The sequence below is a fragment of the Erinaceus europaeus genome, chromosome 16 (genome assembly GCF_950295315.1).
Source record: "Erinaceus europaeus chromosome 16, mEriEur2.1, whole genome shotgun sequence".
NCBI classification, from domain to species: Eukaryota; Metazoa; Chordata; class Mammalia; order Eulipotyphla; family Erinaceidae; genus Erinaceus; species Erinaceus europaeus.
Window position 1 is genome coordinate 68964422 of NC_080177.1, and position 15057 is coordinate 68979478.

General features: G+C 53.1%; 1 protein-coding gene across 1 annotated transcript in view; it reads left to right on the plus strand.

The window, feature by feature from the left end:
* Positions 1-15057, plus strand: part of ZFHX2 (zinc finger homeobox 2) — a 37417-nt gene that overhangs the window by 9150 nt on the left and 13210 nt on the right. Inside the window, exons 2-4 of the mRNA XM_007536522.3 lie at positions 10810-12863; positions 13005-13522; positions 13980-14220. Of these exons, the coding sequence (XP_007536584.1) occupies positions 10859-12863; positions 13005-13522; positions 13980-14220 (2764 nt within the window). The 5' untranslated portion in view covers positions 10810-10858. The remainder of the gene's footprint in view (positions 1-10809; positions 12864-13004; positions 13523-13979; positions 14221-15057) is intronic.

The following is a 15057-nucleotide window of genomic DNA, read 5'->3' on the forward strand; positions in this document are numbered from 1 at the left end:
CAAAGCCTTATCAAATTGTTAATAAAAGATGGAAAAAATAAGAGAGAACATAAGAGGGATAAACCAGGAGTCGGGCAGTAGCACAGTGGGTTAAGCGCACGTGGTGCAAAGTATAAGGACCGGTGCAAGGATCCTGGTTCGAGCCCCCGGCTCCCCACCTGCAGGGGAGTCACTTCACGGGAGGTGAAGCAGGTCTGCAGGTGTCTGTCTTTCTCACCCCCTCTCTGTCTTCCCCTCCTCTCTCCATTTCTTTCTGTCCTATCTAACAATGATAACATCAATAACAACAACAACTACAACAACAATGAAAACAAGGGCAACAAAAGGGAAAATAAGTAAATATATATATATATAGAGAGAGAGAGAGGAGAGAGGGATAAACCATCTAGCACCGGGAGTTAGGCGGTGGCGCAGCGGGTTAAGCGCACGTGGTGCAAAGTGCAAGGACCCGCCTAAAGATCCTGGTTCGAGCCCCTCCCCACCTGCAGGGGAGTCGCTTCACAGGCGGTGAAGCAGGTCTGCAGTTATCTATCTTTCTCTCCCCCTCTCTGTCTTCCCCTCCTCTCTCCATTTCTCTCTGTCCTATCCAACAACGACATCAATAACCACAACAATGTTAAGCAACAAGGGCAACAAAAGGGAAAATAAATAGATAAATATAAAAAAAGAAAAAAAATTAAATAAAAAAAAAACATCTAGCACCATTAAGCACAGAGGAGCCTGGCAGCACATGTGCTCAAGGCACACTCAGAAGGGCAGAGTAACAGGCTCAGACTCAAAGATCTCAATTTAGATACATTCCAGCCAGACTTCAGAAGTTTACAGATTAACCAAAAGCCAGAGGCATTGGGTCAAGCTACCTGAGTCCCATTTCAACTCTGCTGTGCCCCCCCCCCCCCCAAGTACAAACAAAACCTTGAATGACTTGCCTATCTAAGCCTGCTTTGTGTTTGGACAGTGGGGGTGATTATCTAGCCGAGGATGAGTAGCCATATCTAGATCACCAGACTGTAGTGCAGGATCAGGATGGCGTGCTTGCTGCCAAGGGTTTGTCATTGTGCCTGGTAAACAGGTAAGGAGTGTGTGTGTGTGTGTGTGTGGTTACTTACTCTATTTTTAAATCTTCATTTTTTTTTTATTAGAGCACTGCTCAGCTTTGGCTTATAGAGGTACTGGGGACAGAACCAGGGATGTAAGAGCCCTGGACATTAAAGTCTTTTTGCATAACCATTATGCTATCTCCCTAATTTCTTTATTGGTCTGTTTGTTTTTTTAAAGATATATTTTATTTCATGGGAGGGGAGGAAGAGAGGGAGAGCGAGTGTGGCCGGGTATGGGTTAAATGCACACAGTGTGAAGCACAAGCATCCAGGCTCCAGCCCTGGGCTCCCCACCTGCAAGGGTGTCACCTCACAGCTGTGAAGCAGGTCTGCAGGTGTCCACCTTTCTCTCCCCCTCTCTATCTGCCCTTCCTCTCTCAATTCCTCTCTGTCCTATCCGATAAAAAAAGGGGGGAAATAGCCTCCAGGAGCAGTGGGTTCATAATGCCATCACGAAGCCCCAGTGATAACCCTGGAGGCAAAAGAGAGAGAGAAAGAGAACAATCAGAACATCGCCTCTTGGGCTGCTTGATCGGTATTTTATCTTTTATTATAATTTTTTATTATTTTTATTTTTTATTGAATAAAGAGCCAGAAATCAAGAGGAAGTGGGAAATATGGAGGGAGGGAGAGAGAGAGAGATGCAGCATTGCTTCACCACTCATAAAGCTTCCCCCATATAGGTAGGGAGCTGGGGGTTTGAACTAGGATCCTTGCTCCAGCCCTTGAGCTTCTGCACTTAACCCGGTGCACCACTGCCCAGCCCCAACCTCTGTTTTTCTCTTTTGTTTATCTTCCTTTTTCCTGCTGGCCTATCTCACTCCTTGCCATTCTAACCGTGTGGTAAACACTTAAATATGGTGTTGTATTTTTATGATTTGTTCTTGTAGTTGTTGTATTTAAATGAGTCAAAGTATTTATTTACATTGAAGATTAATTATTAACAAGGAGTAGTGGCACACCTGGTTAAGCACACATATTACAGTGCACAAGAACCCAGGTTCAAGCCCCTGGTCCCCACCTGCAGGGCGAAAGCTTTATGAGTGGTGAAGCTGGGCTGCAGGTGTCTCTCCTTTTCTCTCCCTTTCTACCTCCTTCTCCCCTCTCACTGTCTCTGTCTCTATGCAAAACAAATAATGAAATCAATAAGTAGAATTAAAATGGGGGGAGTTGGAGTATCCTTGGTTTCTCTTTATGTTTTAATTACTTTTTAAAAGTTTCATTTCATTTTAAGCACAGAGAGAGAAAGGCCAAGACCAGAGCACAGTCTGGTACCTGCAGTGCTGGGGACCAAACCCAGACAGCTCAGACACGCATGTCAGATGCTCTGCTGGTTGAGCATTTACCAGCTGCTTTTTATTTATTCATTTATTTGTGATCATCAGGATTTCACTGCCCTTGGGCTGATTTCTTTATTAGTGATTTAGTATTGATTTACAGAATTTATAAGATAACGGGGATAATTCCACACCGTTCCCACCACCAGAGTTCTGTGTCCCCATTCCCTCCATCGGAAACTGCAGTCAATCTCCCAAGGTCACTCATGTGCACTGAGTATTATTTCTGTGACTGTCTCTGTGTGTATGTGTGTGTGTATATATATATATATATATATCATGGTCGCTTCCTTTCTAAGTCACACCTACACCTATTACTACTTCTGAGTATCCTTTGTTCCTCTTTCTATCTGGGTCCTGATAGATTGTGATTCAGAGCCCTCTGGTCATCTTTCCCTAACATTTCAACCCCTCTGGGAGTATAGACCAAAATTCTTTTTTTTTCTTGAATTTTGTGATGTTCAAGGTAGTCTTTCTTTCTTTTTTCTTTTCTTCCTTTTTTGTCTTCAGGGTTATTGCTGGGGCTCGGTGCCTGCACTATGAATCCACTGCTCCTGGAGGCTATTTTTTCCCCCTTTTGTTGCCCTTGTTGTTTATCGTTGTTGTTGCTGTTGTTGTTATTTCTGTCGTTGTTGGATAGGACAGAGAGAAATGGAGAGAGGAGGGGAAGACAGAGAGAGAGAGAGAGAAAGATAGACACCTGCAGACCTGCTTCACTGCCTGTGAAGTGACCTCCCTGCAGGTGGAGAGCTTGAACCGGGATCTTTACACCGGTCCTTGCGCTTCATGTCACGTGCGCTTAACCCACTGCACTACTGCCCTGCCCACCAACATTCTTTTTTTTTTTAAATTATTTTTATTTATTGGATGGAAACAGCCAGAATCAAGAGGGTAAGGGGAGAGATAGATACCTGCAGCTTGCTTCACCACTTTCACGTACTCTTTTTTTTTTTAATATTTATTTATTTATTTATTTCCTTTTGTTGCCCTTATTTTCTTATTGTTGTAGTTATTATTGTGGTTGATGTCATTGTTGTTGGATAGGACAGAGAGAAATGGAGAGAGGAAGGGAGACAGAGGGGGAGAGAAAGACAGACAACTGAAGACCTGCTTCACCACCTGTGAAGTGACTCCCCTGCAGGTGGGGAGCCGGGGGCTCTAACCGGGATCCTTTCGCCAGTCCTTGCGCTTTGTGCCACCTGTGCTTAACCCGCTCTGCTACTGCCCGACTCCCTGCCTTACCACTTTCAAAGCTTTCCCCCTACGGGTGGCAACTGGGGGCTCAAACCCAGGTCTTTGTGTATTGTAGCATGTGCACTCAACCAGATGTCCCTCATCTGGCCCCTAGACCACAATTCTTTACAGGACACAGAAGGTGGGAAGTCTGGCTTCTATAATTGGTTCCTCACTGGACATGGATGTTGGCAGGTTGATCCATACTCCCAGCCTGTTTCTGTCTTTCCCTAGTGAGGTAGAGCTCTGGAGCAGTGAGGTTCCGGATCACACTGGTGAGGGCGTCAGCCCAGGGAGGTCAGGATGAAATCATAGTAGCTTCTGCAACTTGGTGTCTGAAGGCAGTAAGATATAAACCAGGACAAAATGTTTAATAAACAGGAACTAGAAAGTAGGAGTAGAACAGGTGAGAATAGGGATTTTAGGGTAGAGAGAAGCTAGGAAGTCTTTTTAAGTATGTTCCTAGGGTCTGGGCTGAATTTTTCAGCTCAAAAAAGAGAGACAGAAAGGCACTACAATACCCCAGTGCAGTGGGGACCAGGCTCAAACCTGAGCTCAAATCAGAGCATCACATGCTCTGATATAGCAGGCTCTTTCCCTTGTGAGCTGTCTTAGATCAGTAGCTTTTCTGTTTTTAAAATAAATTATGTAAGATTTCGAGACAGAGATAGTGACAAGGTTTTTTGTTTGTTTGTTTTTAATTATTTTGATGTGAGAGACCAGACTACTGCTTATAGCACAACTCTTTCATATGCTATCTAAAAGAGAGAGAGGGTGAGAGAGAGAAGGAAATCACAGTACAGGGGCTCGGGAAATAGCATGATGGTTATGCAGAAGACTTTTTGCATGCCTGAGGCTCTGAAGTCCCAGGTTCAATCTTGACCCCACCTTTACCACCACCACAAGCCAGAGCTGAACAGTGCTCTGGAAAAAACACACAGAGAAACACACACACACACACACACACACACACTCACACGGGGAAAGAAGGAAAGAGATCATAGCATTGCTCCACCATCCTCCACCATCCTTGCAGCTTCCCCCAGTGACTTTAATTTTCCCAGTGTGGTGTCCAGGCTCAAACCCCAGGCTTTAAGCTTGGTGAAGCGTATGTCCTCCCAGGTAAGCTCTCTATGCCTGCCTTTGCTTCTTTGGATCCTGTCTCTGATTCTGAGCTCTCTATCCTGTCCTCGTGGTCTCAGAGTCTACAGTTCTGTTTTCCCACAACTTTTTTTCTTTTAATATTTATTTTCCCTTTTGTTGCCCTTGTTGTTTTTTTATTGTAGTTATTATTGTTGTTGTTAATGATGTCATCGTCGTTGGGTAGGACAGAGAGAAATGGAGAGAGGAGGGGAAGACAGAGAGGGAGAGAGAAAGATAGACACATGCAGATCTGCTTCACCACTTGTGAAGCGACTCCCCTGCAGGTGGGGATCCAGGGCTCAAACCGGGATCCTTACGCTGGTCCTTGCACTTTGTGCCACCTGCGCTTAACCCGCTGTGCTACCACCCAATTCCCCTTCCCACAACTTCTTATCTGAGCTGCTCTGTCTTATAGCAAGCATCTCGCTCATACAGTCTGTGTTGGAGCCTCTGAGTATCTTCCAATATTAAGTACTAGTACTGACCACCTGGATGGGAAGCCAGATAAAGAAGTGGGGTTTGGGGCCAGGAGGTAGCTCACCAGGTCAAACCCACACTTCACTATGTGTGAGTCCTGGTTCAAGACCTAGCGCCACATGGGAGCACGCACCCTGGACAGTACTGGAGGAGGTCTCCAGGGATGGTGGAGCAGGTACTGGGACCTTTCTCCTTTCTCTCTCTAAATAAGAGAAACAAAACAAACAAAAAACCATGGGGCCCTGGAGGCCACTCAGTGGTTTTGTGCACTTGTGAGGCCCTGGGATTATCTCTCAGCACAGCATGGAGAGAAAACAAAAAACAAACAAACAAAAAAACTGGGGTGAGGTTATGGGGAGAGGCGAATTCTCTTCCAGCCCTGCAGGTTCCCTTTTGCAGCCCAGTGATTCTGTTTCGGTTCAGGAGGCCACAGCTGAGCACTGAACGCAGCAGCGTCATTCTTCCATCCTGAGGAACAGCCAGAGAAGCAGCAGCTGCATCGCCTCACTTCTTTTTTTTTTTTTTTTTTTGCCTCCAGGGTTATTGCTGGGCTCGGTGCCTGCACCATGAATCCACTGCTCCCGGAGGCCATTTTTCCCCCCTTTCGTTGCCCTTGTTGTTGTAGCCTTGTTGTGGTTATTGTTGTTTGTTGATGTCGTTTGTTGTTGGCTAGGACAGAGAGAAATGCAGAGAGGAGGGGAAGACAGGGGGAGAGAAAGACAGACACCTGCAGACCTGCTTCACCACTTGTGAAGCGACTCCCCTGCAGGGGAGGAGTTGGGGCTTGAACCGGAATCCTTGCACTGGTCCTTGCACTTTGCGCCACGTGTGCTTAACCCGCTGCACTACGCTGGATTCCCATGTCCTCACTTCTGTCCAGTACCATCCTCCGATTTCTGAGCTTACCCCCTGAGAGATGGCGCAGCAATGGGGTGGTGGGGGCGCACATTTTGGAGCAGAGATTTCCCCTCAGGGGGTGACTGCACCTTCAGGGCCCTTCCCCCTCAGCAGCAGCAGCCTGGTAATTTAAAGCTCTCTCTGTTGCCTCTAATGCGATCCTTTCATTTTATTGACTCTCTCTGCCGTCTGTGGCGCCCCTTCCCATCAATCTCGGCTCTAATCACGCCACTGCTGGCTCTGTCTCCCCTAACCCCTCAGCCTGGGGTGGGGGCCCAGCCCTGGCCTCTACCCAGGGCTTTCCTTTCTAGCCCCTGCCCCTGCCCCTACACACACACACACACACACACCCTCCTTTCCCTTACACACACACACACACACACACACACACACACACACACACACACACACAGCTAAAATGTGCCCCCAGGGAGGGGAGATGCCCTGAGCTGGAACTGGAGGAGGCAGGGCTGAGTCTGAGGGGAGTCACTGACTGAGGTGGGGGGCTGGGAGGTGGTCTGTTTCTGCACTGTCCCTGGTGGAGCTGAGAACAGAGCTCCAGACGGGCTGAGAAAGACACACCAGGGTGCAGAGAGGGAGGCGGGGAAGACTGAGGAGGTGATGGCGGGAGTAAGGAAATCATTGCTGCTGTTAAAGGCTGTAACAGAGCGGGTGATGGGCAGAGCCTGGAGGGGGAAAGAGGAGAGGGAGAGTTTGAGAGTGTGTGTGTGTGTGGGGGGTGCACTGAGGCAGGATCAATTTGCAATTGAAATTCAGGAAGAGGAGGGGACAGGAGGGAGGGGAGAGATGTGTGATTGTAAATAGAAGCTGACCTCCTCTGGGCCCACTCTGGGTCTGACCCAAAGCTAAGCTCCTTCCGTTGGCTGCTGGGGAGTCAGGCCTGGCAAACAGCAGCTTTGCCAAGAGGATCTGGTGCTCTGGCCTTCTGAAAAGCCCCCCTCTGAAGTTAGAGCTGGAGTTGAGAGTTGGTAACCAGGAAGGAGCTGAGCTGGTGGGTGTGGAAAGCCAGGTGGGCCCTAGGGAGACAGCACTCAGGAGAGGCCTTCTGTCTGGCTTTCATGCAATTAGCCCACTTCCCTTTTGGTTCCCTAACTGCCTGCCCCCTGGCCTTGGTGCTGATTTGCATTTCATTAGCATACCGGCCCTGCCCCTAAATGACTGAATTCTGGCCTGCCTAGACCCCAGGAAGCAAAGAGGAACAGGAATGGAAGCCTGTGGGCTGGATGGAGCCAGCTCTAGGACCCCCACATCCCATACCCCCCAATCCTGGCCATTAAGGAATCTGGAGGTGAGGAAGGTCTCCCAAAGAAGGGAGAGGTCCTACCCCTGGCCCTTTCCTGGAAGTGCTGTGTCTGACTGCCTGAGACACTGGGAGACCTGGGGTCCTGGTGAGTGTGGGGGGCTCAGGAGAAGAAGGTTAGAATAGGGAGTCAGGTGGTAGCACAGCAGGTTAAGCGCACGTGGCGCAAAGCACAAGGACCAGTGGCAGGATCCTGGTTCGAACCCCCAGCTCCCCACCTGCAAGGGAGTCGCTTCATAGGCGGTGAAGCTGGTCTGTGGGTGTCTATCTTCCTCTCCCCCTCTCTGTCTTCCCCTCCTCTCTCCCGTTTCTCTCTGTACTAACAATGACGACATCAATAACAACAGTACCTACAACAACAATTAAAAAACAACAAGGGCAACAAAAAAGGAAAAATAAATTTAAAATAAATTTTAAAAATAAAATAAAAATAAATGTTAGAGCCCTGTGGGAGATTCGGTGCTTCAGGTACTGCAAGAGGAAGTCCAGGAGGCCTGGCTTCTAGACCTGGCGGGGGGTCATTTTGCCCGCACCGTATCTGCAGATAGGCTAGCAGGATGGGAAAGCCAGGCCATAGCTTCCGAGTATCACTCTGACCCCCCACCTCATGCCCACCCTTTTTAAAAAATATCTTTATTCCCTTTTTGTTGCCCTTGTTTTTATTGTTGTAGTTATTGTTGTTAGTGATGTCATCATTGTTGAATAGGACAGAGAGAAATGGAGAGAGGAGGGGAAGACAGAGAAGGGGAGAGAAAGACACCTGCAGACCTGCTTCACTGCCTGTGAAGTGACTCCCCTGCAGGTGGGGAGTCGGGGGCTCGAACCGGGATCCTTACACCGGTCCTTGTGCTTTGCGCCACATGTGTTTAACCCACTGCGCCACCGTCCGACTTCCCCACCTTTTTTGAATTGTACCACTTTGAACTCTGACCTCTCTTTTCCTTGGCTGCCTCATCTATAGAATCAAGAGGTGGCGAGGTTAGCGAAGGTGACTGACAGAAAACATCTATTGGGTTGTCGGAGAAGTCATGAAGTACTTTTGCATAGAAAGCATAGAAAAATACATCAGTGTTAGAATCTGGTGCCTCTGCCTTAGTACTATCAATCACAGCATTACAGTTACTATTACTTTTTTTCCTATTTATTTATTATTGTCACGTGGGTTATCACTGGGGCTCGGTGCTGACACTGTGAATCCACATAGCCTTGCAGGAATTTTTTCCTTTTTTTTTTCTTTCTACTTTATTTTGTTTGACAGGACAGTGAAACTGAGAGGGGAGGAGGAGGTAGAGAGGGAGAGAGATAGACACCTGCAACCCTGCTTCACCACTCATGAAGCATCCTCCCTGCAGGTGGGGAGCAGGGGCTCAAACTCAGATCCTTACACACGATGTGCTTAACCAAGTGCACCACTGCTCAGCCCCCGTTACTGTCACTTTTCATCTCTGGGGCAGAGGCTAACCAAGTCCAAGCACTTGTCTTTCAGCTGGCCAGGGAAGTGGCCACTTGTTCTGCATTTGTGACCACAGATTATCTGGAAGGCATCTGAAGAACAGTGGAGGCCCCTGCAGGCAGGCTTAGCTTGGGCAGGAGAGAAATGCCTCTCAGGGGGCCTAGAGAACCTGGGGGCCTCTCCCAGAGTTCATCCACTTAGCAAGACTCAACTGTGAGCGAAGCCGCTTTCTGGGTGCTGACAGCAGCAAATGAAACTTTGTAGAACGGAGGGGAAAAAAATAAGACAGCAAGTATCTGGCCGTGATCCATCACTGAAGGAAGTGACCCTGCGGCTGCTTGAGCTTCTGTAAAGAACAGGCCTGGGTGATGGGTGTGGTGTGGGTGGGAAACAGGAAGCAGGCAGAGAGCTGGTGCTGGCCAGCCAGGAGGCGTCCAGTCAGACAGGCCCTGTCAGAGCAGGGGAGGGAGTGGGGATTTTCAGTATGCTGCTACAGTGAGAAGCCATTGCGGACAGGGGCCAGGCGGTGGTGCACCTGGTTAAGCACACACGTTACGGTGCGCAAAGACCCAGGTTCAAGCCTCTAATCCCCACCTGCTGGAGCTTGTGGTGAAGCAGGGCTGCAGGTGTCTCTTCGTCTCTTTCCGTCTCTTATCTCCCTTTCCTCTCTCAATTTCTCTTTTTCTATCCAGTAACAAACAAACAAATAAATAAAGATAGAAAAAATCAGGGGGCAGGTGGTGGAGCACACAGTCAAGCTCACATAGTACTAAGCACAAGGACCTGTGCAAGGATATGGGTTTGAGCTCCTGCTCCCCACCTACAGTGGGAATGCTTCACAAGTGGCAAAGCAGGTCTGTAGGTGCCTATCTTGGGAAGGAAAGAAGGAAAGAAGGAAGGAAGGAAGGAAGGAAGGAAGGAAGGAAGGAAGGAGTCATTGCTGAGTTTTAAGCAGAAAGTGGTATGGTTTATATTTTAAAGGTGACTCTTTGTGGTGCCCGGGATTTACTATAAAACAGTAACAGGGCGGGAGGAGTGAGTGGTGATAAAAGAAGGTCAGGTGACCAGGCGACAACTTACTCAGTAAGACTCACACTTGACCATGCCAAAGGACCCAGGTTTGAATCCTCAGTCATCACAAGGGAGAGCCTGGGCTGGGGACGTTTGCTGAGCAGTGAAACAGTGCTGTGGTGTCTCTTTTCTCTTTCACCCTCTCTCTCTAAAAGGAAAAAAGCAGAGCCTCAGCAGTAACCTTGCTGGCAATAACATAAAATAAAATGAAACAGGGTCAGTTATGAGCTGGTGGGGTTTTGCTTGCTCGTTTGTTTTACCTGAGCACTGCTGGGGATTGAACATGGGAATTTAGGGCCTCAGCATGAGAGCTGTTTGCACAATCACTACACTGTCTCCTCAGCCTGGCACGGGGGCTGTTGATGGGTGACGTGTCCAGGGCCTTTCTTCCATGCTTTCATATGTGCTCAGTGCCTTTCTCACTGAGAACCCAAGGGACCAGGGATTCTGGCTGTTGGGTGGGAGGAGGCTGGCTTGTCACTGAGGCAGAGGGGGCCGAAGCGGGCAGTGTGAGTATCGTCCTTTCCATTTGGGAAGAAAGGATAAAGGAGTGTGACATGTTTGCAAGGTTGCTGTTGTACATTTGTGAGGCGAGAAATGACTTTCAGATTTTATGGCTAAGCAACCAGACAGCTTGAGAAGGGATGACTGGCGGGTCAAGTGCAGGAAGAAACAGAGCTCTGACCTGGAGGCGTTCAGTCTGGCCCTCCGGGGAGAGTGTGGGCTGTGTCTCCCTGCACCTCACAGCAGGCACCCTCTCTGTCTCCCTCCATGCAGGGTACTGGCTGGCACGCTGAAATGACCCCCCAGACTCCCTCCGTCTGTCATGGCCACCCTTAACGCAACACCAGCTCCTGCTGGCACCGCCCCCTCCCCTGGGCACAATGCCACACCTTCGGGCACCGCCACCTCCGGGGCCCCCTCTGACACTGTCACCAAAGAGCCCCCAGGGGGTCCCCCCTCCACCTCAGAGAGCATGAGGCCCTCAGAGCTCGGAGGGCCACCCTTGGAGTCGGGCTGCGGCCTCGTCCCACCAAAGGAGACTGGGGAGCCCCAGGAAGAGCCCAGCAGTGGCGGCTCCCCACCAAAGGACCAGGGGGCGGCTGAAGATGGGCCACAGGAGGGAGGAGGGGGGCTCCCTCCTGTGGACCTGAGTAACCATCTCTTCTTCACGGCTGACGGGGAGGCCTGCCTCGTGGCCCAGCCCGCCCTGCCAGGCCACAGTGAACTTCCATTACCAAAGGGCTTCCCTTGGGGGGTGTTGGGCAATGAGGAGGAGCCCCAGCCGCCCAACCTCGCTCCCCTGCCCCCCGCCCCCCTCACTGCCCTTCACATCCAACACGGCTTTGACCCAACCCAAGGCTTTAGCTCTTCTGACCAAATCCTGTCCCGCGATACCTCAGCGCCATCTCCGGCCGCCTGCGAGGGGAGGGATGGAGCCTTCTGGAGCTACCAGCTGGCTGCAGACCCACCCAGAGATCCCAAAGATGGCCCCACAGGGGGTGGTGGCAGCGATGGGGGGGACCACAGGGCGCCCTTCTGGCTCTGCCTCCTGTGCCGCCTGGGCTTCAGCAAGCCCCAGGCCTTCGTGGGCCACTCCCAGTCTCACGGGGTACAGCCGAGCCCAGCCCAGTGCCAGGCCCTGCTGGCCCGCCCAGCCTTGCTCCACCAGGGTGGCGAGGGCTGTGTGACCCTCCTCAGCTTCCTGGAACCAAAACCACCTGCCCAGCTCCCTTTGTGTGCCCTCCTTAACAGCGGCAGTGCAGCCCAGCCCGGGGAGGGTGCCCCTAGGGAGGCAGAAGCCCAGGGCACCGTGCCCTCAGAAGTCATGGCCCTCCGCCCCCCCTCCCACCCCCCCACCGCAGCCACCTGGAACCCTAGCCCAACCCAAGCCAAAGAGCCCCCGCAGGCGGCAGGTGAGGTGGGGCCAGAGTGGCTCCCCGAGGGCCAAGACGAGGAGGGAGGGCTCTGCCCCCCACTCAACCAAAGTTCACCTGCCCCCAAGGAGGCGGGCACCCTCCCTGCGCCGCCCGAGGAGCCCGGGGACCCGCCCCAGCCCTACCGCCTCGCTGACGACTTAGCCCCGGCCCCCGCCGCCTTCCAGGGCCTCAGCCTGTCCAGCCACATGTCTCTGCTGCACTCGCGCAATTCCTGCAAGACGCTCAAGTGTCCCAAGTGCAACTGGCACTACAAGTACCAGCAGACCCTGGACGTGCACATGCGAGAGAAGCACCCCGAGAGCAACAGCCACTGCAGCTACTGCAGCGCGGGGGGCGCGCACCCGCGGCTGGCCCGAGGCGAGAGCTACAACTGCGGCTACAAGCCGTACCGTTGCGACGTGTGCAACTACTCCACCACCACCAAGGGCAACCTCAGCATCCACATGCAGTCCGACAAGCACCTGGCCAACCTGCAGGGCTTCCAAAGCGGGCCCAGCGGCCAGGGCAGTCCCCCCGAGGCGGCCCTGCCCCCCGCGCCCGGGGACAAGGAGCCTAAGCCCAAGTCGTCCTGGCAGTGCAAGGTGTGCAGCTACGAGACCAACATCTCCCGCAACCTGCGCATACACATGACGTCCGAGAAGCACATGCAGAACGTGCTCATGTTGCACCAGGGGCTGCCGCTGGGCCTGCCGCCGGGGCTGGTGGGGCCTGGCCCCCTGCCCCCCACGGGTGCCGGCCCCGCGGCGCCCCCTGAGCTCTTCCAGTACTTTGGGCGGCCCCAGGCTCCCCTGCCCAGTCCCGGGCTGAGGCCGGACAAACCGCTGGAAGCCCAGCTGCTTCTCAATGGCTTCCACCACCTGGGAGCGCCTGCCCGCAAGTTCCCCGCACCGGGTGAGGCTCTGGGCTCTGCCCCTCCCGCCCCTTCCTTCCCTGCCTCCGCCCTGGGGTGCACCCCATGAACTCCCACAGCAGCACCCTCTCCCCATGGGCTCCACCCCCTCGTCCTTCCACTAATCTGTCTCTGTCCCCTAGCCCCAGGCAGCCTTTCCCCAGACACCCATCTGCCTGCCAGTCAGCTCCTGGGCTCCCTGCCCGACGGCCTGCCCGCTTCACCGCCCCCGGAGGATGGCTCCGCCCTGAAGGTGTTCCGCTGCCTGGTGTGCCAGGCCTTCAGCACCGACAGCCTGGAGCTGCTGCTCTACCACTGCAGCGTGGGCCGCAGCCTCCCCGAGGCCGAGTGGAAGGAGGTGGCCGGGGACACCCACCGCTGCAAGCTCTGTTGCTATGGCACCCAGCTCAAGGCCAACTTCCAGCTCCACCTCAAGACTGATAAGCATGCCCAGAAGTACCAGCTGGCAGCGCACCTGAGGGAGGGGGGCGGGGCCGCGGGCAGCCCGGTCCCCCTGCCCCTGGGTGAGGGGGCACCCTACGGGTCCGTCCCTCCACTGCACTTGCGCTGCAACCTCTGTGACTTTGAGTCCAACAGCAAAGAGAAGATGCAGCTGCACTCGCGGGGCGTGGCCCACGAGGAGAACAGCCAGATCTACAAGGTGAGCCGTGTGGGGTGTGGGGCACCGGCACTGCCAGGGCTTAGCCCAGGGGCCTGGGGTGGGGGTTGGGGGGAACCCGAGCAGCCAAGTCAGATAAACAGGAGAATCTGTGCCAGGGCAAGCCACTGCACAGGGCAGCCTCTGACAAAGTCTCACCTGAACTTGATTCTGCTTTCCTGGTGTTGGGGGCTGGAGGGAGGGACTGCCCTGTTCTGTGTCTCTTGTCACCATCGGTCCCACCAGATGGGACCAGCCAGCTTTCACCCCTGTCCTGGGGAGTCCAGGAGAGCTGGATGGGCGATAAGGAGGGAGGGCAGCAAAAGCAGTAGCACTCGGATGGCCATGGCAGAGGAAAATAAGGGAATGGGCAGAAAGGAGGTGCTGCGGCTCAGGCTCCTTGGTTGGGGAGGGCGCTGGCCATCGCTTCTGAACCTGAGCAGGCTCTCTGTGCTTCCAGTTTCTGCTGGAGATGGAAGGGCCTGCCGGGCCGGAGCAGGGCCTGTTCCGCTGCCTACTGTGTGCCTGGGAGGCACCCTCGCGCCTGGCGGTGCTGCAGCATCTGCGCGCGCCTGCACACCGTGATGCTCAGGCCCAGAGGCGGCTCCAGCTGCTCCAGAGCGGCCAGGCGGCCACCGAGGAAGGACTCCCAGCCCTGCAGAGCATCCTGAGCTTCAGCCATGGGCAGCCCCGGATGCCGGGTGAGGACACGGGGTTCAGGGAGGGCAGCGCTAAGGGCGCTGGGGCAGGTGAAAAAGGCACCAGGCCCTGACAGCCAGTGCATGTCAGATGGGGTGATACCACTGGATTTGGGGAATCATGAGGACTGCCAGCGGAGGGCTGGGACGAGAGGCTGAGGGAGGATGTTGGGCAGAGGCAGGGCGTGCCAGGGCCTCCGCTGGGTACAGACAAGAGGATGAGGGGAGAGGCGTGGCCACTATGTGGGACCCTGACAGCCCTGGGTGTGGTGGTAGGAAGTGGTTGGGTGCCGAGCTAGCGTGGGGGGCTAGCGTGGGGGTGCCTCTTCCCTGGCGTGTACTCTCTGGGTTGGAGAGAACATGACTGGAGCCAGCCTGGGCTGCTGCTCACTCAGCGATGCGAGAGAGATGACTCAGGAATAGACTGGCAGTGGCAAGGCAATTCAATTCTTTATTGATCAGAGAGCCAAGGCTTTTAAAGGTCGGACCCGGAAGTGGCAAGTTGGAAACGGAGATGGCTATGAAAGGGGCAGAGAAAGGCAAAAGGGAGCTGGAAAGGTAGGAACTTCCTTAGTAATTGTTGCGAGGGTTTTAACTGGTAGGATTAATAGTACCCTGCAGGCAGGGAGGGTCTTGAGGGTAGAAAGAAGATAGATCAAAGGAATTAAATGGGTGGGGATCTTTCAGGCAAAACAATGATTACGTAGATAATAAGTCTGATAAGACGAGACAATGGATGTCCCTTCAAGTCAGGCCCTGCCAAGCTCAACCACATCCTCACAATTTCCCGACAGTTGGGAAGGGAAAAGAAAGTGGAAAACAAAATAACGGAGCATCCCA